The following is a 26053-nucleotide window of genomic DNA, read 5'->3' as shown; positions in this document are numbered from 1 at the left end:
GTGCCATAAAATAGGTCCTTTGTTTCAAAGTGAGAACTGATGGAATCACAAGGCATCTCTGCTTATCAAATTGATCATTTGATCAACAAGCTGAGGGCCACAAGGAATCGTTTTAATGGTATCTTTGTCTCGCAGCTGCCAAACACTGACCCAAAACCAAACTGCAACCTCATGATCCTCATCTACCCTATTAGCCTTCAGCTGTTTCCGTCTTACTGCTCTTTGTGTATGTAAGCGTGCGTGCGTGTGAGAGGAAATAGAAGCTTTCTTGTTATGCCATCACTGAGGGCTGTGAATGTTTCAGAGTTCACACAAAGAAAGAAATGCTGACGGAAATGAGGCCAAAGAGGGTTACTTTGCAGATAATGAAGGAAGGGTGGTCGGATTGTTTGGAGGAGTTTGCAGCACTTTGACTTTGATCTTTGTCTTGTTTTGTGGCGAGTTTGTCAACGTTTTGACAAACTGATGAATAAATGATAAATAATCATCAATAAAAATGTCAACCAGACTTACATTGAATTATATTTTCAATATAGCATTACACAACATTCAAATGAGGACTACACTATGGTATAAAAATTGTTCCACGACTTTTTGGTTTTGTTCGTCTATTGTCGGCGCCGTTTTACAATAATCGGCGGAGCCCTCCATGGCTACTTACTGCTGTGAGTCAGCAGCAATGATAGCAAAGTGACATGAAGATGAACAACTCACCATTTTCGCAGTGTTCAGCCCTAATTATCAAGAACCTGTAAAACGGGTGTTTGTACAATCGTGCATTGCTTCTTGTAGCAAATAAAGACAGCAGGTATTTGTCAAAATACAGCAGTGAATGAAAATTATATCACTAATGTGTACTTAAACGGGTTCTTAAGTCAACGGGTACTCACTCACATTTAAACTTGCCGCTTACAAAAACAACAAGGCTCGCCGTTGCAGGAATATTTGTTTTAAATAAACATAGCACATGTCGTAACTGACAGCAGCCGTGTCCAATCGGAGCGCCAAAACAACAGCCTTCTTTTTAAAAATGACCAAACCTTTTTTTAAATGAATTCATTCATTCTTTTGTTAGTATTTTTTTCTAATCGTGAGGAATGAAAGTAAAGCGGTGAGCATGGCGTTGGACAGTCTCAATGCTCAATGAGTGAGTGTTGACAGCTCTGACAGATTTTTTAAAAAAGGCAATGGTGACTAAATCCAACTTTCAGCCACTGAGGGTTACACAGACAGGCAAGTACATTTTTCATTCCGTCTGAATTTGGTGATGATCTTTGAGATTATCTTCCCCTTGACATCTTAAGCGGTTGAAACCCGGCATAGTCACTCAAACCGAAACTTTCTCCACTAAAAATAGTAGCTACTTAACTATCAACAGTAAGTGTTTCAAGGAAAAATGAATGTTGCACAAGATGTGAAGATCCTTTGTTTGGGTAATAGTGCGGAACAAGGCAATAGGGCGGTACAAGGAAATACTTCTGACAACTGTCAAGCTGTGGTACTAATTTGTCCCAGTGGCTATTAACCTAATGGAAATCATCCTATAGATATTCTAAGTTCTCAATTCGTATACAGAACAGTTCTATTTTTAAAGGAATAACGAATACATTCATTTTGTGAATGCGAAGACTTTGTTTTTCTTCTTTCTATCCAATCTTGCTGCTGTAGACTGTACATTTCCCCAATGTGGGACAAATAAAGGATATCTTATCTTATCTTATCACGTCATCATGCGGCTTCCCCTTAAGTTTGTTTGAGGGGAGAGAACAGATTTCATTTCGTTGTCATTTATTTATTTATTTCATGCTTTAAAAGAAAAGAAAAGAGTCACGGCATTACTGTAGCCAGGCACACACACACACACACACACACACACACACACACACACACGCGCGCGCATTTGCAGAACAGCATTTGTTGAATGATGGCTTGTTTGTGGTTCTGTGGTGAAAAAGGGGTGTTGAGAGGTGATAGTGGAGAGGGGAAGCAGAGGTGTGGAGGTGAAGACAAGCTGGACGTTCAGAAACAAAAACGGCCTTTGGGCCAGGTGCTCTCTGTGTGTGATTTCATGTCTAGCTATGTTGTGTTTGTATGCATAGATGTATGTATAGACGTGTTTTTATGACATCATGTTGTTGCAAGTCGGGACTTGCCATTTTAGCTCATTCAAAACGCTCCATAGCAGATACAGTACAGTATAGGCCTACCATGTAATTTTCAATTATTATTATTATCATTATTATTATTATTAGTAGTGGTAGTAGTAGTATTCGCAGATTTATTATTTTTAAGATTAGCTTTAGGAAAGGAAGAAATAATTACAGTACCGTAGTTGTGTTGACTTTATCCACCTTCTAATTCCACCACTATCACCCTGAAACGACGGTAACCATCAGTACTATGCACAAATGCAACGCGGCAGCAATTATCAATGCCATGAACATCAACTGGAGCATTTCAAAATGGATTATTATCTAATCGCAAGACAAATACATAGCCTAATTTAAGCAAATGCATGCATGACACTATCCAAAGATACAGATTATGAAATGTGCGCAAATCACAAAGGATGATTTTGAAAGATGGAGTCGCATTCACACGCCTTGTCTGGGATGAGTTTGCAAAACATTTTGCCAAAAACATGGCATCCACAAACCATGTGACATCGATTTAACCTTGGACAGAGCAATGAGGTAAATTCAAAGAGTGTCCGGATTTTGTTTTCTCCTGCTTTGCCTGAGTCTTGTGAATTTGAATGCTGATTGGTCCAAGGAAAACTTCTTCTGAACTGAGTCGATTAGATTCACATGCAATAGTGTATGCAAAGCACCATTGCCCGGTACGAGCGCATGCAACTGATGCCCCTTCAAAAATGATTGTCGACAGGGGTGCAGGGAGGCGAGAGGGCAGTGAGGATGGAAAATATCTGTCAATATTCATCTGCCGTCTGATGGGCTTCATGCCCATTTGTCAAAAGTGCGCCATCAAATGGTCTGATGCCCATTCCGAACCGATTGTTTGTAGGTAGGGTCACTTCTCCATCGCCCCTCCCAACTTTGCACGCACCTCTTCACAGGTACCCCATTGAGGCTGAAATCTGAAACCACATCCACAAAATGCTACAAAATGCCACCAAAAAAAATATACTGTTGGGCATAGATAGTATTAATACCATTTTATGGAATTTTTGAATTTAGTTTGTAAATGTATGTCAGTACTTCTGATAGTGTTCAAGCCAGAAGGTAAGGCCTTGTTGACCGTGACTACTCTTTACTGATTACTTTCCATCAGTGTATGTAAACACATCAGCGTGCTGCAATGAACTGTGTTTGACTTTAATGTCCCACTGTAAATCTGTTACCTCCTTATTAGGGCCTGAGCAGGGTACGGTGCGAGGTCCCTATTGTTTCGACAGAAATTATTTTTATTCACCGTAATGATTTAGATTTTTGAGGGCCTATACATGAACGAAAACTCACGGTTCACAAGTCGGACCTGGCAAAACATATAAATATCTTAAAGTAGGCATACACACAGGGCCTCTGCAACCCCTTTGGGTGCCCTAACCTGAAAGTCAGATGGTGCCCCCCTCACTCTGATATATAGGGACTGGATCTGTAGCGCTCCCTACAGAGCCTTAATTTTCTTTATATTGCTCGGATTGTGAATCTGAATTGAGAACGTTTGGAAAATAGACTTCTCCAAAAGGCAGTGACGAAATAGTTTTGAGAACTTGCTCAAATTTGGGGTTACGCCCGATTTTCATACATTTGATTCGTACTTATCAAACATAATGATCTGATACATGTTTGTAAAGGTCACCCTGTCTGTCTGTCTGTTTCTCTCTCTCTCTCTCTCTCTCTCTCTCTCTCTCTCTCTCTCTCTCTCTCTCTCTCTCTCAATGACTGTGGGCGTGATTCCCGCGAGCAGGGCCCATTTGAAGCTCTATTGATTTGTTGGAGGAGGAGGAGAAAGTGAAAGGGGAGGAGTGGAGGGGGAGGCGAGATCACGCAGGGAAAAGCAGAGAAGGGCTTGTGCGTGTTTTGAGTACGCCAACTCGCGAACGATCGTGAAAAGCAAGCAGTTCGAGTGGTGGCCGGGTCGTGCGCTGCAAACGCACGTGTGTGGATGCGAGGACATGTCAAAGCGTGAGCACGATCGTTGACAGCCATACTTTCTCCTCTTCCTAGGCTCTCCTAGTGCACCTCGGCCCTGCATTCGTGGAGTGGAAGGGGTTTAATGCTCTTGCTCACCCGTGGAGGACAGCAAGGAGAGAAGAGCGGGGAAGAAGAAGAAGAAGAAGAGGAGGAAGAAGAAGTAGTAGTCCCGAGGCCTGAGCAGCACTCCTCCTCGCCTTTTTTGAGCGCTGTCCTCTCCCCCTTCCTGGCCCTGCATGGACGGGGATGGGGAGAGCCGGATGCTGTTGCAGCGGGGCTGAGCGCCTCGCCTCCCCGTCTACGGTGCGCCGCTTCCGGCCACTGCTGCTACTGATCATCGCTCTGACCTCCGCTGCCCGCATAGGTAAGCACATCGCGGCCACTTGTATCAGTCTCTGCTCACAGCGTGCAATAAACAGACCACACGTAAACAATGATGAGACCCGGTGTTGTTGCTTTTTCCACTTTTTTAAATTCTTCTTTGTTGTGGGCCCACGCCTGCTTGACATTGGCTCCGCTTATAGCGCGAGTGCAGCAGTCCCGGCCCGGATCGAGTTTCTGCATGCTTCTCTCTCTGGGGCCGTCATTCTCCTCCTGTCTGCCCCTTCATGGCTACTAGAGTCGGGGAGACTGGCGGCATTCCTCCTGCACATGTGAATATAGTTGTTATCAATAATTGTCTAAGCAATTATGGGTCTCATCATAAAAGTAAAGCCTTGTTTTATGTATAGTTTTAGGAGCAGCTCAATGAATAGCAATCAATGCATCCTATGCGCAAGGACGCAAGAAAAGTTGAGCTAAATAAATGTAGTTGAAAAGCACGTTTTCTACGTTTTATAAATACTAATAAATTCTATCTATATTAATCTCTATTAGGTGTGTCTCCTAAATCAAAGTTGAAGCAGTTTTACAGCTGATATAAATCCTAACAAATCCTGTATATACACCTCGATATAGAGACACCAGTAGTGCATAACATAATTGACATCTCTGGTAGGGATATCGTCATCGTAAAAGTTCAATGCCATTCGTGTTAGCCTCATTTTAATGATCCCGCTCAACAATGTTAGGATAGGCTGTCAAAGGCATGTTCCAAGCATAAACTGTCTTCTAAAATGAGCTGCAGGAGAAACACGTTTTTGTCTGAATAAGGACAAGAGTATAAAGGATGCGTGCGTGTTCACCTGAAGCTAAACGTGACGAGGATGTTTTAAAAAATGAAATAAAACATGCAGACAACTTTATCTCAAAGCTGTCTAAGGACATGATTCACTTCCCAGTCCCACATAGCTTGGTTGTTTTATCCTGGAGAACAAATGCATGTTTATATGGGACTAAAAGCAGACTTTCTCTTTATGTAGCCTCTTGTTCAAAAGTGTGCCTGTGTGGATGTGTGTGTGTGTGTGTGTGTGTGTGTGTGTGTGTGTGTGTGTGTGTGTGTGTTATAATGCGTGTGCAGGGGGTTGGCTGTCTGTAGAGCAGTCACACCTTCAGTAATTAGTTTAACACAGCCATGGCAGCGGGACAAAAGCACGCCTACACACAGCCTGGTGGGAAAAACAGAGACCCACTTGCCATTAAAAAAAAAAAAAAAGAACCTTCTAGGCACCCCTCGGCCTCACCTGGAAAGAATGTGTATCATTCATTTGGCAAACAGAGGATTGATTTGTATTAACTTGTACTATCCGTGATCGTTCCTGAGATGTACTTCTCGTTGCTGTTTTAGTCTTCGCGGACGTCAGTGCCGTGCGTTTGTTTAGACAGGAAGACAGGAATGTCGGAATCTTGTGTTCGCACTCCTGATTTTCGAGTCAAGGAGGGTGCGTGTTGTTGTGAGTTCCCGTAAAGTGTTGCAGCCTGTGCTCGGAGGGCTGTTTGTGTGATCCGAGCTCAGGGTGAGAGAGCGAGTGCACAACAAGGTGATCAATAAGCACTTGGGTTGTGAGATAATCCCTGTCAAATCTCTGGAGATGATTGTGGTTGGAGGCTTCCAAATCAGGAGACAAAAGAAAACTCCCAAGCCGAGCCGAGGAGATTCACATCGTGGATCTTTTGAACCCATTGTGTTTGCAGGGAAGCCATGTGGGGAATGCAGGAGCTTGTTTGCCGGCTGAAATATTGCGGATGGCGGCGAATTATTGAGGCTGGAACACTTTGACCAGCAGAGTAGCAGCTACACAGCAAAACAGTGTTGAACCTTTAAGATAATAGAAGCAGAAGAAGCAATGGAAGAAACAAGAAAGGCAAATACTGCTGTTGTGTAATGCTGTTTTATTGTTTCTACTCACCTTTGATTATGAAGCGCATCAGGCTCACCGTTTGCTAAATAGCCCTCGTGTTCATCTTTTTAAGGGAATGTAGTCCTATTTATTTTTTCACCTTAGCTGTGTTAGTGTGTGTGTGTGTGTTTTACATCTGCATTGTAACAATGAAACTTTGCCAACTTCAGTTTGGGCACCAGCCACAGTGGAATTGCACTGAGGGTGGAGCTGCACATTGCAGTCAGTTGATTGGCTCCCTGTTGTGCAACAACAGGGATGAAATAGACAGAGCGCATAAAACACTTTTCTCATAAACAGAGTTCATCTTCTTGGAATGAAAAGTAACATGCCAATTGGACCGAGCACAAAATACTCGACTGTCATCCTTTGTTCAACATGTCGTATTCCTATTCTTGACTTGAGAGCATCACAATTGATAGATTACTCTCAGTTGCTGTGGAATTAGTGGTGTTTTTATGTTTCAAAAATTGGTAGGGCACCTGCAGCCCCCGTTTAGATTCCAAAGTGTAAAAGTTACAGTTCTATTCAACTTCCATCCATTTATCCATCTCTCCATCCGTTTTCTAATTCGCTTTTCCTCATGCGGGGTAACCGGAGCCTATCCCAGCTGTCTTCGGGCAGTAGGCCATTCCAAGTGTGCCCGAACAGTTGTTTTACTCGTCATCGCAAGATCCCGTTTTTTGCAAAAGCATTTCTTTGTTCAGCTTTGATCTCTGTTCCCATTGGCTCGCTCCATCACTCTGCTCGCGTCTGGTGGCGCAAGGGGGGAGGCTTTTGTTAGTGTTAGTACCGTTCCTGATCATGACTCCTTCTGAAAGGGAATAAATGAGAGCTGTATTTTTGTGCTGCCTGCACATGGGAACAGAAGTCAGGTTAATTCAGTCAGGGACAACGTGTCCTCAGTACTCACAGTGTCGGACGGCCACCGAATGTGTGAGGTAGATATTCATCCCCTCATACTGTTTTGTCAACTCGTAGCACTACTGCCCCCAAATGGTGGTACAGACTCCTTCATGCCCCCCCCCCCCCCCCCCCCCCCCCGCAAAACCAACGTGTACAAAGGCAAGCTTGTGTGCCTGTTTTTGTGTCAGCCAGATCTAATATTGTTAACTGGTGGTGTGACGTCTAAAGAATTTGTTGATTTCAGCTGAATAATTTAGATTTTTTTTTTCCTGACCGGCTTTGAGGAGATCATACCACCTTATGAGGTTTAAATGAACGCACAACCGGCATTCTTTCTCTTGTCTCTGAATGTGCGTTTGCAGCTGCTCATTCACTGCAGAGCCCTTCTCCTCTCTGGCCTAATCTAATCGAGGCATGCTTTGACGGATGCATTAGATCTGCTCTGCAGTTGCCTTCCCTCACTCCACCGTTACAAAAATGTCCGATTTACTCTTGTCGTGTTCCAAAATGAAGCAATGTGGAAAAACAACCATCCAGATTTACTTTCAAGTGGGACACAAACAAAATTGCATGCATTGAATCTTTGTTAAAAAAAAAATCAGTCTATCTATCTATCTATCTATCTATCTATCTATCTATCTATCTATCTATCTATCTATCTATCTATCTATCTATCTATCTATCTATCTATCTATCTATCTATCTATCTATCTATCTATCTATCTATCTAAATTAAGAATGAAATTATGGCTCTCACCCCGTACAATCCCACCCCCGCTTTCACCCTTCTAACACCGCACGCCGCCACTCTGCCACACACAGACACGCTCTGTCACTAACAGCCGCCTGTGTGGCTGAACTTTCCATTTGGCCAGAAAAATATAGTCACTAAAATTGCGATAAAACTCAATGGCACTAAAACATTTGAACTTTTAACATCTTAATGAAGTGGTTGTAAATAGAAATAGAACCCCGGCGATACACGAGGGAACACTCTATTCGCTAACTTGTCGTTGAGTTTCGCGTGAAAACCATGCATGGACCAGACCGTGTCTGAATTTGGTGTGGTGATCAATGACTCGCGTGTCATGTTACTTTTTCATTTCTGCTGCCTAGCGACAATTGTCTGCTGTTGTCTTTCCTGAAGATAAACATTCTGCAGCTGTGTATTTGGCCCAATTTTTGTTTTGTCAAAAAGTAACGCAATAAGTTTTGTAACTTTACTAAGCCTATTATATTAGGTGTAGCAACATGTTAGATTCATATTTACTCCAAATGGCAGCCATTTCTGAGGCCACAATCTGTCCGTTTTTAGACTAGGTCTCAACTTATTTGCCCCAAACCATTATTGGAGTCGACTGTATCAAATGATTCCCTTCCATAAAGTCAAAGGAGTTTTCTTGCTTCTTCTGAACCTGCTGCGAGATTGTAGTACATGATCTCTCGTTCACATGTCGCTGCTGTCCCTGTTTTTTCCCTCCCGCCAAATAACTGCAAGATTTCTATCAATCGAAATGTCATCTGTGGTTGACTTTGCTTATCCATCCATTTGTCTATTTATTTATTGTTAACATTGTGTCTTCGTATGTCGAGATTGAAAAAAAAAAAAGAATCTTATTTTGACAAAGGGGTGAATTGTGCAGATTCTGCACACTTTTCAAATGTGTTGAGTAAACAGTCATCAGAAAATTCTCAAGTTCGCCTGGAAAGCCAACATGTCTCTGTCGATTTCACACACAGTGTGGTGAGATTTGTAGTAGCTTTTTATGGTTCCCGATAAATGTGGCCTTATCTTTTACAGTCTTCAGTATTCTTCACAATTCTTTCTCTTTTTATTTCTGCTGCTCTCTGCTCTTTGGTTTATGACACTTTGGCTTTATTACCCTTACGGTGCGGCTTCGCTTGATTGATCGAAACGTTCTGATCTGGTTTTAATCTTTTATCAGATTAAAACCAGCCAGTCAGTTTGTGAGTTTAAGATCAAAGCCAGCTACAAGCAGTCATTTTATGTGCGTTCAGTGGGGACATCAACTTTGCATTTCTGCCTACAATCAACCTGCCCAGCATTCTCGGACACGTGTTCATCTTTCAGGAGGTTTTCAGCTGACCCTTGTTACTGATTGTATTTTTCTCTCCCCTTTGTAGGGCAGTGCCAGGTGATCACCCCGCAGTGTCGCATCCAGAAGTGCACCATTGACTTTGTCTCCCTGACCTCTCACCTCACGCCGGCTGTGGATGACTTTCACGTCGAATTCTGCAAAGCTTTGCGAGCTTACTCAGCCTGCACACAGAAGACAGCAAAGTCCTGCAGGGGCAACTTGGTCTTCCACTCAGCCGTTTTGGGCATCTCGGATTTAATGAGCCAGAGAAACTGCTCCCGAGACGGCCCCGTTTCCTCCGTGCACCCCGAGGTCCACCATGAGCCTTGCAACTACTTCAGCCGCACTCAGCATGCGCACACACCCGCCCATGCGCACACGCACACGCACACTCACAGCCACAGCCACACCCACACGAGGCAGGGATTCCTTTTCTGCGGGCTTTTCGGGGACCCCCATTTGAGGACATTCAAGGACAGCTTCCAGACTTGCAAGGTGGAGGGGGCGTGGCCTCTCATCGATAATGACTATCTGTCGGTCCAAGTCACCAATGTTCCAGTGGTCACGGGTTCCTCTGCCACAGCCACCAATAAGGTAAGAGACAAGCTGTTTGTTGATTTACTGATTTTAAAAGATGATAACCAACAGTAAGCCCTAAAGAAAAATGTAAGAATGACCACAGAACTTTATAATAGACGATATTTCACAAGTCAACAATTGTGATAAGATTTACTATGACGAACCGACATTTACTTGGGATTGGCTGGCAACCACTTCAGAGTGTTCCCCGAGTACTGCCGGAAGACAGTTGGCATAGGCTCCAGCATGCCCCGCAACCCTTGTGCGGCTAAACGATTCAGATAATGGATGGATGGATAACTTACATTTCCTTTTGCTAACTTTGATTGGTTTTCATGTTTAGTTATTCACATCAAATGCACAAACAGTCTCTATCCACTCCAGCCAGCCATCATCAAAATTTGAATTTTATTTTCAGGTTTTATTTTAACAGAAGCAACGACAGTATACAGTATATAATAATTGATGACAGTAATAAAAATTAAAATCCTACCTATTGCCTGCTGATTAAAAAAACAAACTGTGATGGTCCAATTTGACCCTGACTGGATGATGATTACCCATCGCAGTTCCTCTGTGGTATGGCATCATTACACAGTGAAACAATGTTACCCTTGTGTGAATTCCATAAACATTCAGTATGATGATAGTATTCTCTGCTAACCATTCAGCGGCCTGCAGTGTGTCAAACTCCACTCCTTCCCGACATCACCAATGCTTCAAGGTGTCAAAAAATGATACGTTTGTGTTATTTTGGTGCTCCCTCTTTTTTTTTTTTTTTTTTTTTTTTTTTTTTGACTGATGACATTGAAAATGGTACCGATAGGTGGAAAATGTTACTTTCTCTCAACCTATCAATCTGTTCTACTTGAAGTAAGTATCTCTCTCTGGGTCTCGGCCAGTCAGCCTCACAGGTGTGCAGCCAACAGCTCAGTCTTGTGACTGTCTCTTGTGACTGAAGCACTCTTGTGAAACCTAACGTGGTTAATGGCTCCGCAGAGCCTGACCTTTAATAACATGGAATGATGTGTGTGAAAGGGCCCGCTGTTTACTGCTGCGCCTCATCTCCTTGCACTCAAAGGGTACTTGTAAGTTGTAAGCCTTTATCACCGTTTGATAAAACAGATGCACAAAAACAGGGGACATTTTAAAAAGATACATTGATGTTTCTTGTATCGTTCTGCCCTCTTCATTTCATGCGCAACTTTCGTCAGTCAAACACATACACACCTACACAAGCAAATAGACTTGCACAGCCTGGCAGACACACACACTGTGCACCCCCCCCCCACACACACACATGCGCACACACACACACGCACACACGCTCACACACAAAGCAAATAGTATGGTTGCTGCACTGTGGAGATGAAGGTCTGACCTTGTGTCAGAGGTGGGGCATGTTATTAGTCACAATTATTAGAAACATACACACACGTGTACACGCACACACACACACACACTTACAAGCACACACACAAACACACTAACGGCCCTCCAGGCTTAATGGCCTGACTGGGCCCATTTCTCATGGCTGTCATGTGAACAAAGCCGCCATTCACCGGAACTATGATGCTGGACGAAAGCTCAGTGCAGTGCTCACACCACACCCTTGTACACACACCACTGCTTCCACTGTCCTGTGTGTGTGTGTGTGTGTGTGTGTGTGTGCGTGCGTGCGTGCATGCGCTAGCATGTTTGCATAGCTGTGTCAAATTGCAACTTGTTAAAAACTCATCTAGACATTTTTTAAATGTTGCGCTGTGTGTGTCTGTGTGTGCGTTGCTCAGAGACCTTTTGTCAAACCTGTGATTGAAATAAACTTGTACAATATACAGTACTGTATACAGTATATATATAAAGTATACTGTATATATGTGTGTGTGGGTGTGTGTGTGGGTGCATGTGTGTGTATGCATGCCGGGCTGGTGGTCGAGTGGTTAGCGCATCGACCTCACAGTGCAGAGGTACCAGGTTCGTTTCCAGCTCCGGCCTTCCCGTGTGGAGTTTGCATGTCCTCCCCGTCCGTGCGTGTGTGGCTTTTCTACGGGTACTCCGATTTCCTCCTACATTCCCAATAAAAACATGCATGGCAGGCTGTTTGAACACTCTAAATTGCCCCTAGCTGTGAGTGTGACACACACACACACACACACACACACACACACACACACACACACACACACACACACACACACACACACACACGCACAACTCACTACCTAACACTAAAACACAGACTTGCCAACATCACATGCCACCCCATTCAATTTTCAAAAGTGCTTTCATACATTTAAAGGGAAAGTGTAGTCCTAAATTTGTACTCCCACTAGTCTAAACACAGCATACTGATTAATATTACATTTGTGGAATATGTATAAATATGTTCACTGTTGTTCAGTCAGTTAATGCTGGTCTCTCCGCGTCCTTATAGGTCACGGTTATCTTCAAGCCCTATGAGGGCTGCACCGACCAAAGGGTCTACCAGGCCGTGACGGACAACCTACCCGCCGCCTTCGACGACGGCACCGTGAGCAGCGGAGACCCCATCCATGTTTCGGTGGGAACCGACGGCGCCGCCGGCAAAGTGAGGGCCCTTTGGATCTCAGAGCGCAGTCCGGGCCACCACGTCGAGTTGCACGCGGGCTACATCGGCGTCACGGTTATCGTCCGACAGCTGGGTCGCTATCTGACCCTGGCGGTGCGAATCCCCGAGGAGCTGGCTCAGGCTTACGATGCCACCCAGGACCTGCAGCTGTGCCTGAACGGCTGCCCCAGAGTCGAGCGCATCGACCAGAGCGGCCACCTCCCCCTTACGCCGCCTTCGGTCGGCCTTCAGCTCCAGCATCCGCACAGGCCCAGGTACTCCTCGCAGATACAGTTATACTCCCCCAGTGACAGGCAGGTGTTCACCGCGGAGGGTGCGAAGGAACGCTGCCGGGAGCAGCTGGAGGTGCAGGATATTTACTTCCACTCCTGTGTGTTTGATCTCTTAACCACTGGGGACGCTAACTTCACGGTGGCAGCATACAGTGCCCAGAAAGACATGGAGAGTCTTCACCCGCACAGAGACAGATGGAGGATCTACCCGAAAGGTTCTGCCCCTTCCACCTTGCACCCCCAACCTTTGCAACTTCTCACTCTGCTCCTGCTTTGTACACTCAACTTTGTGTAGAAGTGATAGTCCCGCATGTATATGAAGTGCACTAGAGAGAGTTTTTTCCTGAGCGCTAATACTGGTTCATCACTCAACAGGAAGGTTTTACTTTAGCAGAGGTGAAATAGTGGTCTCACTTTCATGCTTTCTTCATCTTTGGATCAGAAGCTCATGACAATGACTTAAATGTTGCTCTGTAGGTGATAAGTGAAACATTACCCAATATGTAAATAATGTTTCTCACGCCGTGTAATAGTGTAGTTTTTTTTCTTCATGGAAGCACTTTATTTTGATTTCTTTTTTGCTCATTGAAATCCACATCAGTGTTTCTTACCCGTGCCTAAGTCGGGAATTTTTTAATGAAAATACTGTACATCAATCTCAAAACTAGCTGATTTTACTCGGTATAATGTTTTAAGTATTATGTGAGTTGTTATCTTTTGATTGTACTAAAAACATTTGTATGGACATGCTCTTCTTCTTCTTCAGTCCTGATGTCAACATTTTGTGCGTGTCAGTGTTTTCTCGATCCAATTGCCGACTTGCCTGGATGTGTTTCTCATTATTCTCGGAGTCATTTTAGAGCATTCCCGCCTCTTTGCCAATAGGCTGCAAGTACAGTCTATGGGCTTGTGTTTCTTACTCACTGTAGTCTTTGTTGAGTTGATTTGAGCCAAAGACAAACAGCCGTTTCTTAATGTACAAAGGACGCAACTCAGCATCAAACCAGCACCTTCCCCTCTCCTGCTGTTCAATGCGCTACTTTAAATTAACAAGTTGTCTCTTGAGGGCGGCCCGGTAGTCCAGTGGTTAGCACGTCGGCTTCACAGTGCAGAGGTACCGGGTTCGATTCCAGCTCCGGCCTCCCTGTGTGGAGTTTGCATGTTCTCCCCGGGCCTGCGTGGGTTTTCTCCGGGTGCTCCGGTTTCCTCCCACATTCCAAAAACATGCTTGTCAGGCTGATTGGACGCTCTAAATTGTCCCTAGGTGTGAGTGTGGGCGTGGATGGTTGTTCGTCTCTGTGATTGATTCAGGGTGTCCCCCGCCTACTGCCCGGAGATGGCTGGAATAGGCTCCAGCACCCCCCGCGACCCTAGTGAGGATCAAGCGGTTCGGAAAATGGATGGATGGATGGAAGTTGTCTCTTGCTGGGATCCCACGTCAAGTACTGAACATTGGACAAATCCCAGCAAATAAACGTTTCACCAGTGTCCGTTTTTGGATATTGCAGCACTTGTTGCAAATTTTTGTTTTCTTTTTTTTTTAAATACCTGATAGAAATATGTCAACTCTGGACAATGAGCCAATAGGTCTTATGAAATTCTCCGTAATTATTCTGTTTTGTTTGGCCATCAGCTTTAGCAAATGTTTTTTGCAATTGCAATTTTGTTTTGCGTTTTGTGAAGCGAGGCTGGCATACTTAACTTATTTAAGAACTGTCGATTCCTGCATTGTATAGCTCCATCCTCTCGCCTCTGTGAATAATTTAAAAATTGTAAGTTGTGATTGTTCTGTCACCCAGTGGTTCTCTGTTGCTATGTCAAGTGTGTTATTCAAGGCACTTAAAACGTGGAGGAAAGAAATTTGTCTTCAGTGTTTTATTTCAACAAATAATGAAGTCTAAACCGTCCCAGTGTTACCTACTCATTAAAAGCAACTTTCCAAGCTATGAGATGGGAAGGAACACTGGGATGACACTCTTAGAATGCACCACCGTCTGTCTGAGGTTAAGCAAGCTCCTGATAAGATGTGAGGTTTGGCTTTGACGCAACCTCAACTGACAACGTTGTCTGCACCTGGGATGCAAACTTGTCAAAACAATAAATTGCCGCCGGGTAAAACGGTCAAAAGGGAAGCATTTTACTTCATTCCAAATTATTCGATTCCAAAATCCTTTCATGGAGAACATTCTCAAGGATGGCGGGAGTCTTCAATGCCTCGTGCAGATTTCAGCGAGGAAAAAGTCTCCCTCTTGGATTGCCAGTGGGCACTTTCAACTCATCTGAAAGTGAAAAATATTGTTTAAGTCTCAAAGAATTTTTTTTTTTAAATGATTGATACCACATATTAATCTGGCAATCATCTTCCACAGTATATGCTAAGGCTGCAGTATTATTAAATGGATGCCGTTTGAGACACAAGCTTCACCAGCAGGTTCCAAAGTGGCAGCCTGAGATAAGTCATGGAAAAAAAAGAAAGAGATTCAGAAAACGACAAGGCCAGATACAAACTTTTTTTTAATACTCTACCATACTTAAATGTGTGAACGTTCTTCAGAATGGAAATTGATCAAGTCATGTGTCAAGGGTATAAGACTTTGTACCACGAAAAGGTACATACAGGTGATTTGACTCATTTACTTATTTGTGTGTTGCACAAGTCTCTTACCACTTTATAACAGCGTGCACTGTCACCACAGAGTTAAGGACAAGAATCTTCAAAAGAAGCAGCCTCATGATGAAGACGATTATTATGTTTGTCCATATTGCAACATCTGAGGATGAAACCGCACCATATATTAAAAAAGAACCCGATCTTTTTGAATTGTGATAATAAATATAATGTAAGCTAAAAGAAATAATGTATGGTTAAAAAAAAATACAAAAATATAAGTAAGATGAAAAATCAATTTGTCTATGAGATTTTTAAATGATGTCAGACAAGGTAGATGAACAAGAGCAACCACAATAATTAGCGTGTACCTTTAGTTTCATCATTTTCATTGCAGATGTCGTCTTGGGCATCTGGAGAGGTTACAAAAGAGTTACTGTCATGTAAAATATTTCGGATGGTGGAGATGAGTGACTCTAAACTGTGCAACCTGTGAAGGTGCTGTGGTGTCTCTTGCCCAGCCTGCGATGTCGACTCACAGAGCAGCTGTATGACGTCCACGCTTTGGTGGCCACTGTGATTCCTGCCACGGAGCCATGGTTAAGATGCTTGCTATTTGTAGCAAAGTGGACAGGCCCGCTTGACCTGTAACCTTCTGATGGTGACCTCCAGGTGACCTCCAGGTGCCCTCTCCTGAAGTTCTTCACCATGCAAAACAAAAGTGTCCAGCCGAGTCTTTCCCCCGACAGGTGAACAGGAGGCGCCAGTGATGCCAGCGTGTCACATTTAACTTCTAATAACAGAGAAGGAGAAGGCGGTTAATAGGAATCAAATAATATAAATAATTCCTAAATATGACTTGGTTTTTTTTTTCATTTGGTTTTGGATGTTTGTAATTTACTTGCGTTTCGTTATCGACACTTACTGGACCAAAATGGGCCGGTTGGAAAGCAAGTCACAAAACGATCAAATAAGGTGTGAAAAGTTGTAAAGACAATTATATTTGATTTCAAAAATGTAATAAAAACTATCGTCATTATTCTTTAAATGAAATATGCTATAGCTCAAATGAAAACCTGTTCCGTAACACCAAATCTGCAAAAAAAAATTATTACTGGGTGCAAATCTCTTATTGTCAAACACACACACACACACACACACACACACACAAATTATGTTTAAGAAGGTAAACTGGTTAAGGTTCAACGATTAATCGATTAGCAAAACGATTATAAATGAACATACTATGCTAATCAGTTACTCATCGATTTATCACTCGTTGCACCTCTAACACCACAATAACATGAACATTTTTCCTCAATATCAACATTTCTCCACACAAAATAAGGTATTTAGTTTGCTGACCTCGCCCCCCCCCCCGCGCACATTCTTATGCGTTTAAAAACAACGTAGGAAAGTAGAAATTCTCACCTGTCCATAAGATGATAAAACTAAGGTAAAATAATGCTTTTTGTCGGCCCGCCATGTCTGCATCCGTTTCCCAATGTCTCTCTGTTCACTTGCGTGCGGCCAATTTGCGCATCATTTTAACTGTAAGGGTGGTCGTACTTGAGTGCACGCCTTGCGGTTGGTTGGGCACATGTGCATCGGTTGAATGCCGTTTCTCAGGAGCAGTGCATTCTGGGTCTATTCCTCCTCGACCCTCCTCGAGCCACACGCAAGGATTGATGGGGGCAAAATTGCCTAAGACCGTCATATCTGAGGTAAGAAACGGACTTTCTGAACGTTTGCAAACAGCGCCACAACGGAACGATTCTCTTTTCCTGCACCGGCATGCCTCCTAGTGCCGGGTGGACTCCGTACAGTGGGAGGGGTGTTGAAAAGAGAAAGTGAAAGTTTCCAGTTTCCGTGCACAAGACTGGAGTGATGTCTGATGAAGCTTAAAACGATCAAGGTAAAGCTTTCTTTGATTTTTTCCCCCTTCACAGCTATTCTTAAAATCCCCCACAGGCTGCTGGGAGCATTTCAAAAGGGGACTGTCATGCTACCTCAGTTTTGACCTGCCTCTGTGCCACTGCAGCTGTTGTCACCTCATACTTTTAGCTGTGGCCTGATTTGCTTTTGTCCACACTGACAAGCATGTGGCTTGCCGTTGTGTCGGCTACACCAGTCTCGGATGGATTACTATTATGTTATTATTATTTTTGGACGATGTTTCTTTCTCTACTTTGTGTTTGGTATTATATGCTACTCGATGACAATTTCCTTGTACTCCTGACCTTTACAAGCTATGTCCTCGTGTGCCAATTTTAATCTGCCCGCCCTTGTGCTCTACCTGTAACGGCCGATGTGTCATAAATCGGAGTATATTTAGAGTCACTCTCGATTCAGCCGACATCAGATACTTGCTGCTGTCATGATGTCGTGCTCTGTCGGAATCATTATTACTATCGCAGTTGTTGTGCTTGCTCTTGTTGTTATATTTTTTGAATTTTTTTCAGGTTCTTCACCAACCTTGGCAGTAACGTTTGCAGAGTGACAACACTGTGGCAATAATCATGCCAAATTGAAAGATCATTAGGGGTTGAGCAATTTTGCCCACAAATATATCTTTTTGACACGATTTAACATCTGACACATTTAGCTTAAATGCTAGCTGGAACTGCCACGGGATATTTATTTTATTCAGTGTTACATTGTTCTCCTGCTATTCTTGTTTTTGGGGCCCATTCAGCCATTGATTTTCTACGGCCTTGTCCTCATTAATTTTATGCTTGCAGCTGGCTTTGGTTGAGAGGTGGCGTACACCCTGGACTGGTCGCCAGCCAATAGCAGGGTCCACATAGATAAACCACTATTTACACTCGCGTTAAAATCGTCAGCTGACCTAAAATGCTTGTTTGTGGCATGTAGGAGAAAGTACCTGGGAGGGAAAAAAACATGCAAGCACGTGGTTTTTTTTCCGGGTACTCCGGTTTCCTCCCACCTTCCAAAAACATGCATAGCAGGCTGATTGAACACTCCAAATTGTCCCGAGGTGTGAGTGTGAGCGCGGATGGTTGTTCGTCTCTCTGTGCCCTGCGATTGGCTGGCAACCGGTTCAGGGTGTCCCGCGCCTACTGCCCGAAGACGGCTGGGATAGGCTCCAGCACACCCCGCGACCCTTGTGAGGATAAAGCGGATCAGAAAAATGGATGGATGGATGGCATATAGGTTACAGTGGTTTTTACCGGGTTTTAATAGCCAGGAATACACCTTAAAGCATAATGAAGACAATGTCTACTGCTTCGACTTTATCATGCTAGTTAAATATGAAAACAAAAGACCGCTTACGGATCATCCTAATTGTTTTTTAGGTTTAAGAAGCAAAGCGAAGGAAAAGAAAACCTGCCTGTGCATTTTGGCGGAGGACATAGGCGAACAAAAAGAAGGATTTGACAGCTTGCTTTCATCAGCCATTGTTCGCCTGCTGCACAGATTTGGCTTTTTGTTCAATCAAGGACATTTCATCCAAAATGGTCTTGGTGAGGCTGTTAGTGCTGTTTCTTCTCCATTCATATGTGGTTGGAATGCAGCCCACCCAAATTTCACAGCAGGCATCAAGCCCTCCTCATCCTTCTGTAGAACAAACTCCTTTAGAGAGAGACAATCTGTCCTTCCCTTGGAGCCGTTTTCGTCTGCCAAGGTAATTATCCCTGCTGTCTTTACTGGAAAAGTCAAGTAATTACAAAAAACACACACAAAAAACTGTTGGGATTTAGTCTAAGAATTCGTTTTTCTTCTTAGGTATATTATTCCTCTTCATTACAACATCTTGGTGCACCCCAACCTCACTAGTCTCCATTTCACCGGCTCAGTCACGATCCAAATTGACGTCCAGAACAACACAAATTGGGTTGTGTTACACAGTAAGGGCCTGCAGATCTCCAAAGCAACCATTCTGGACAAGAACCATGCTCATCTTTCTGACCAGGTACCGTAGTCGTTAAAAAGCAGCCAGATTAGCACATAAATACTGATCTGACTGACTGACTTCATCTCATGTTCTAGGTTCTACCTTGTCTTCATAACCTTGCCCATGAGCAGATCGGCATCTTTTCTCCCAGGGTGCTCAGCAGTGGAGAGAAGTACTTCCTATATATTGAGTTTGAGGCGGAATTGGCAGAGGGCTTCCGGGGTTTCTATAAAAGCACCTACACAACCAGTTCAGGAGAGATCAGGTGAAAAGGAAATTTGCTGAAAAGGGAGTTGTGACCTGTATAATAATCGAGTCCGTGGCTGTTTTTAGAACCTTAGCCTCCACTCACTTTGAACCTACAAGCGCACGCATGGCGTTCCCTTGTTTTGACGAGCCAAGCTTTAAAGCCAACTTCTCAGTGCGGATCAGACGGAGCTCCGAGTACATTTCTTTGTCCAACATGCCGATCGTAAGTAGCGTAGCCGTTTGATTCCTGATATGGTCTTCTGCATCAGACGCAATGGCAAATGACAGGGGGTCCGCTTGTTTCAGGTAAAATCAGTTGAAGTGGATGATGGCTTGCTGGAGGACCAGTATGCCACAAGTGTAAAGATGAGCACGTACCTGGTAGCTTTTGTCATTTGTGATTTTAAATCTGTTACCGCGACAACATCATCTGGAGTGCAGGTAGGGGGCTCTGAGAAAAAAAAAACTCTTCTCCAAGTTTATTAATGAAAATCGAAATCACTGAGGCTTTAATTGTCCCCTCATGTACTGTAACATGGTGAAAGGTGTCCGTCTATGCCGATCCGTGGAAAGGGTCTCAGACCCACTATCCCCTCGAAGCTGCTGTCAAAATGCTTGACTTCTATGAGGACTATTTCAACATCCATTATCCCTTACCCAAATATGGTAAAACCTTTTATTCAGTTTTTAACCACAAAGCCAAATCAACATTGCGTCACTTTTCGGCCATCCTCTTTCAGATCTGATCGCCATCCCAGACTTTGAGGTGGGTGCAATGGAAAACTGGGGCCTGACCACTTACAGAGAGAGCAGCCTGCTCTTCGACCCCCACTTATCATCTGTATCTGATAAACTGTGGGTTACCATGGTGATTGGGCACGAGCTTGGCCATCAGGTACGAGTGTATTTCGTCTCTTTTCCACCAAGCAGTGTGGTTTGGCTCAGGATGGAATGGATTTCAACAAGCTAAAACTTCCAGCGTTTCCGTTTTTTGATATGTGTTTGTACAAATCAGTAGGCATGTGGATGGTGGAGCAAACCGCTGGCCACTGCTTGGTCAACAGGAATTTATTTCCATATTACAATGAATGCGCTGAAAATGGAAAACATTTCTAGAAACTGTCAGTATTATGCAAAAGCATGAAACGGTGCCACGCTCATTTCTTGGTGTGTACAGTCTGCTACTCTTGTGGGGTTATTAATGTCATTATTATTGTTGTTTATGTATGTATTTATTTATTTATTTTTCTTTCAGTGGTTTGGTAACTTGGTAACAATGAATTGGTGGAATGACACTTGGCTGAATGAAGGGTTTGCCAGATATATGGAATACATTTCAGTTGAGGCTACCTACCCTGAACTAAAAGTGGTACGTGCTTAATGTAATGAAATGATCTTGTGAAGTCCACTGTGAGGCTGAAGAAAATAAGATAATCTCACAATGTCAACATCCTGACAGGAGGAACATCAGTTGCGCACATACTTTGCAGCGGTTGCTCATGATTCATTGAATTCTTCTCGGCCAATATCCAGCCCAGCGGAGAATCCCACTCAAATCCATGAGATGTTTGACACCGTCTCATATGACAAAGTATGATTTCTGCCTTTCATGAGTGTAGTGCTGTTCATAAATATATATAAATGGTAAAACTTTTGAAATATTCAACTTTGAAGGTTACATTGTTATCTATGCTCTATTCGTTGACTTTGTTGCTCTTACAATTTAGCGACAAGATCTCTAAGCAACTGTGATTGCATCTGAAGCAAAGCATCACAAACAGCTTGTGTAAAAATATCTGTCCATTTTCGATATCGCAGAATTGTTGTTGCGGCTTTCGGTTAGTCCCATCAGACTCCGAAAAACACCTTTGTTTTCCTTTCTGTACCCGTAGGGGGCATGCATCCTGCACATGCTGCGACATTTTCTGGCAGAAGATGCGTTCCGGAGTGGGCTCATTCGATACCTGCGCAAATTTAGCTACCAAAACGCACAAAACCAAGATCTGTGGGACAGTCTTGCCAATGTATGAACATAATTAAAATGAGTATCACTCGCCTCTTTGAGAATATACCCTAGAAATGTCATGATTGTACTTGATTACAGACCTCATTATGATGGATGGATGGATGGATGGATGGATGGCTAGCTAGAGCGATTGATCGATAGATTGTATTTGATTCATTCAATCTCTGATTTTTCAGATTTGCTCAGAGGAGGATTTCATCTCAGGGCAGCATTGTTACAGCAGAGAACAGGCCCATAAAAATTCAGTAAGTAAACTCCTGTTGAAACTGCCAACCTCCATCTGGAAAATGTTAAATTGTATAACGCGGCTATTTTTTTCATTCAGTACATTTTGGACAGCCAGCACTTGGATTTGACAGCCATAATGAACACTTGGACCATGCAGAAAGGTGTTCCTCTGGTCATCGTCAACAGAGCGGGGCCACGTCTGATGCTCAGACAGGTCAGGTTCCTGAGGACAGAGCTGCCCTCTGACCCCCTCTGGTCCACATTGCAACAAGGGTGAGCATGCGGTCAAAGTTGTTCTCTTCAGTATTCACTTCCTGGTTACATGATTTAAACATCACTCTTTTTCTCCAGTTACTTATGGCATATTCCTCTCACATACAAGACGGATACTTCAAGCATTATCCACAGACACCTCATGACAACTCACACAGGTTAGCAGGAAAAGTTCAATTGATTCTCTTACTACCAATAATGCTTCTGTTATTTTGCTTTTGTTTCCACCACAAAGTGAAAAAAGCCACCAAAGGTTTAAAAAAGCCTTCATTGGTTTACAGAACACCTCAGGCTGCCACATGCTCATAACATATATGAAACACACACTCCATGAAACTGTGTTGAGCTGCATATAGTCGGCCTGTCGAACATGTGTTGTCTTATGCGACAGAGCCCTATCATGAATGCCACAAAATAGAGGCAGAGCACAAATTTTGTCTAAATGTAGCTTCTAAACTTACTCCAACATAATTTCTTGCCAACAAGATGCTACAAGATGGCGCCAAAGCAATACTTCATAGCTTTGGCCCAAGCCCTTCAATACAGTGTTAGCCTATTTCATGTCTCCCTCGAGACTCAGCAGAGCACTTTGACGTAGTTTATGAATGAATGCGCTTTCACTATCATGTGAATAAACATTTTTGTTTCAAATTACTCTTTGCCATAAATCCTTTCCTGTTTGTAATTGTTGCCTGTGTGTCTTCCAGACAGTGTCCACATAGGAGAGGAGGTCAACTGGGTAAAGGTCAATGTGGACATGACTGGCTATTATGTGGTTCATTATGAGGATGGTGGATGGGAGGAGATAACAAAGCTTCTGAGGGAAAACCACACCGCCCTGAGCTACAAAGACAGGACGCACTTGATACACAATGCATTTCAACTGGTCACGTAAGACTGTATATATTGTAGCCTACATACTGTACTGAAAGTGTGTTTTTGTGTCACTAGTAGCACCCAAAGTGCCCGAATTGCAGTTTCTGTCAGGGACTAATATAATAAAGGATTACTTGGTTTTACATACTGTCATAGGACATTTGGATGTGGCTAATGCTACACAATGAACGAGTTCTTGCAGCGATGTAAGAAAACGGCATGTGACACAAGAAGGCACGCTCAGTTATCGCCATACTGACAGTTTTTTATGTGATTGTTTTATATTAATGGCCCACAAGTGTTTTCCTTTGAAGTATTTCCTTTATTTTTTACTTTATCACTGTTAGTGGAGATGAATTAGTCTACGATGTATTCCGACTCTCGTACAAATCTGGGTTGCATCCCCACTGGTAGGAACGGAACGACTACCTTTCGGCAGTTGTTTGCTTGATGAGTGAGGATTCTGTTGAGTGTGTTGATTAATCGCATATTGAAGCAATTGAGCATTTAATGTTTGTTTCTTAAATTACTATTAAGATTATACTTGACTGAAAAAAATACAATAAAACACATTCCTTAGTGTGTTCTGCATTATAACATCAATTGAAAAAATATGAAGCAAAGAGCAACTAATTGGTCATTTATTGACCCCCCCCCCCCCAGATTCCATCAAGGAAATTCAATGAAATTCTCATCCCTACTTGCCTAAATTGAATCGAACCACATGGTGGAATCATCCACTTTGAATAATAGCATGTGACCCTTCAAATGTCCTTGTGTGCACTTAAAGGGCAGGTTATCTTCCGCTCAACAAAGCATTGGATTTGATTGGTTATCTGCATCTGGAAACGCATACTGCACCCCTGCTCCAAGCATTGGGCTACCTGGAAGCCCTTTACCATATGATTGAGAAACGGAGAGATGTTGACCTGGTGCAAAATTTTAGGGTAAGAAGATAAAAATCTATCAAGACTTTGCTGAAATATGAAGCTTCACTTAAGTTTGCTTCCTTTGGCGCAGATGTACATTCTGCAGTTTTTTCGTGATGTCATTGACCAGCAGACATGGAGTGATGAGGGTTCTGTGTCGACTCGACGACTGAGGTCAAATGTTCTCTCCTTGGCATGCCATCTGAATGACCCTTCCTCCCTGGATGAGGCAAACTTGCGTTTCAAAGGCTGGCTTCAGTCAAATGGAGCTCTTAAGTCGGTCCATCTATCAGCCTCACTTACTGTATATTTCAGAATTTCTGTTGATACTTGATGATGACCTAACAAACCTGTGTTGGGATTGTGTTACCCGTAGACTTCCCACTGATGTGGCCCAAACTGTGTATGCAGTTGGTGCCCAAGATCATCATGGATGGTCCTCACTCTTGCACATGTACAGGACCTCAAGCTCACCGGCACAGAAAGACAAAATTTTATTTGCTCTTACTAACAGCAGAAACATAACTCAATTACACAGGTACATTCCCCGAATGACGTTTTTGAAATTACTGAATAACACCATTATTGTTATTGTGAATTGCAGTTTGCAATGGGATAGAACTGCATGTACATTGAAGCTTACACACCCTTGTATCAGGCTGTGTACCAAATACCTGATGATAACATATTTTCACATGGTTTTTGCTGCCACCATGTGGCAAAGAATTATCTGTATTTGCCTGCTCTATGATACAGAACAACTAATTGGATGTTTGGTATTATAGCCTGTTGGATCTGGGTCTGGAAGGTGAGGTTATACGACCCCAGGACTTGTCCACGCTCATCTATTGGGTGGCACAAAACCCTCGGGGACATCACATGGCATGGAACTTTGTCAAGAAAAACTGGAGCACGCTGGTTCAGAAGTTTGTGTCAATCAGGATAAAAATTACTGTTTTTTTAACATTTGGAGTCATGGTTGAGAAATGGTCTAATTAGCTGCTCCGTAACTTCTCTTCTTCAGATTTCAATTGGGTTCATCTACTATTCAAGAAATCCTCATAGGTACCACAGGGCAGTTTTCATACTTGGAGGAATACACTGAGGTATATACATCTTGACCACATGTTGTAAATAGTATCATACGGTATGTCCAACATTGTGATTCTACCAGCAATGGCTGTAGTAGTGTACTGTATGCCCAAATGAATGTTGATGACTAGTTTATGTTAGATAGTTGTGTTGATTTCTTATTTTCATTTTTAACCATCCAGGTAAAGATGTTCTTTGAGTCTATCAGAGAACATGCATCCCAGGTCAGAAGTCCTCAATTTGCACTGGACAACTTGCAGAAAAATGTTCGCTGGATGCAGAGGAACTTGGAGACTTTAAAAAACTGTCTGAGTGAGAAAACATACTCGTGACAGAAGAAGGACTTATCACTTTTGTTTTAAATTACACTCTTCATTTGAGAATGAAAAATGTGTTTTTCATAACGAAACATTTGTACTGACTTATATATGACGGTGTTTATGTGGGTGTGTACATGTCACTGTATAATTGGCTTAATACAGAGGATATTAGTCTTACAAATTCATGGAGCTCAACATTATTTTATCAAAAGACAATAAAACGCTTAACTGCGCTTTTTTTGTGATTTGATTGTGAATGTAAAGTCTCGTTTTGAGTTTTGCAATTTGAATATATAAATGAAACGGGATATAATTTGTTCCGGCTCAATGGTGACGGTAACATTGCCTTCCAGCGGACAGAAGAAGGATGACATTTCAACGCGTGAATGTTGAGGCGTGCAGGTAGTTGTCCGCACATTAAAAACGCGTGGAAATCACAAATATATTTGTGGACACATGAAAAAAATCGCAGATCTATTTGTGTGAATAATTTTGAGAAAGCAGAAGAGGACTTACACCCTTTTCTCAAAACAAGGACGCAAAAAAAAATACTGGATGTTTCTCATTAGAACGCGAACGTTTCTCAATAGAACGAGACAATTTTCTCATTAGGATGAGAAAGTTTCTCGTTCGGAT

At 42.9% G+C, this 26053-nt stretch overlaps 3 protein-coding genes across 4 annotated transcripts; 2 read left to right on the top strand and 1 right to left on the bottom strand.

The window, feature by feature from the left end:
- Positions 1 to 4013: 4013 nt before the first annotated feature.
- Positions 4014 to 14760, top strand: rgmb (repulsive guidance molecule BMP co-receptor b). The gene is made up of 3 exons (XM_086111273.1): positions 4014 to 4521; positions 9488 to 10035; positions 12455 to 14760. The coding sequence occupies exons 1-3, from the start codon at positions 4404 to 4406 to the stop codon at positions 13193 to 13195; spliced, it is 1407 nt and encodes a 468-aa protein (XP_085967399.1). The 5' UTR covers positions 4014 to 4403; the 3' UTR covers positions 13196 to 14760.
- Positions 14761 to 17297, bottom strand: LOC147204769 (uncharacterized). Of its 2 annotated transcripts, XM_086111275.1 has the most exons (5): positions 16940 to 17297; positions 15999 to 16301; positions 15880 to 15921; positions 15566 to 15671; positions 14761 to 15179 (listed from the first exon to the last, which is right to left on the bottom strand). In XM_086111275.1, coding segments are annotated over exons 1-5 (507 nt in total). In that variant the 5' UTR covers positions 16995 to 17297; the 3' UTR covers positions 14761 to 15178. The 2 variants fall into 2 exon arrangements, with proteins under 2 accessions (XP_085967401.1, XP_085967400.1); XM_086111274.1 differs by lacking the exon at positions 14761 to 15179 and having other exon boundaries at positions 15562 to 15671.
- On the top strand, positions 17140 to 25650 carry erap2 (endoplasmic reticulum aminopeptidase 2). Its single transcript, XM_086111272.1, has 22 exons — positions 17140 to 17232; positions 17314 to 17423; positions 18826 to 19154; positions 19256 to 19442; positions 19520 to 19689; positions 19758 to 19896; positions 19980 to 20114; positions 20219 to 20339; positions 20414 to 20568; positions 20929 to 21042; positions 21133 to 21264; positions 21566 to 21697; positions 21876 to 21944; positions 22025 to 22200; positions 22279 to 22358; positions 22908 to 23091; positions 23867 to 24023; positions 24097 to 24281; positions 24382 to 24543; positions 24791 to 24931; positions 25030 to 25111; positions 25280 to 25650. The coding sequence occupies exons 3-22, from the start codon at positions 18985 to 18987 to the stop codon at positions 25427 to 25429; spliced, it is 2841 nt and encodes a 946-aa protein (XP_085967398.1). The 5' UTR covers positions 17140 to 17232; positions 17314 to 17423; positions 18826 to 18984; the 3' UTR covers positions 25430 to 25650.
- Positions 25651 to 26053: the final 403 nt, after the last annotated feature.

This window comes from Hippocampus guttulatus, chromosome 5, assembly GCF_054856545.1.
Source record: "Hippocampus guttulatus isolate MCC_2025c chromosome 5, RoL_Hgut_1.0, whole genome shotgun sequence".
NCBI classification, from domain to species: Eukaryota; Metazoa; Chordata; class Actinopteri; order Syngnathiformes; family Syngnathidae; genus Hippocampus; species Hippocampus guttulatus.
Note: the sequence above shows the minus strand (reverse complement) of the source record. Positions and strands in the feature narration are given on the sequence as shown.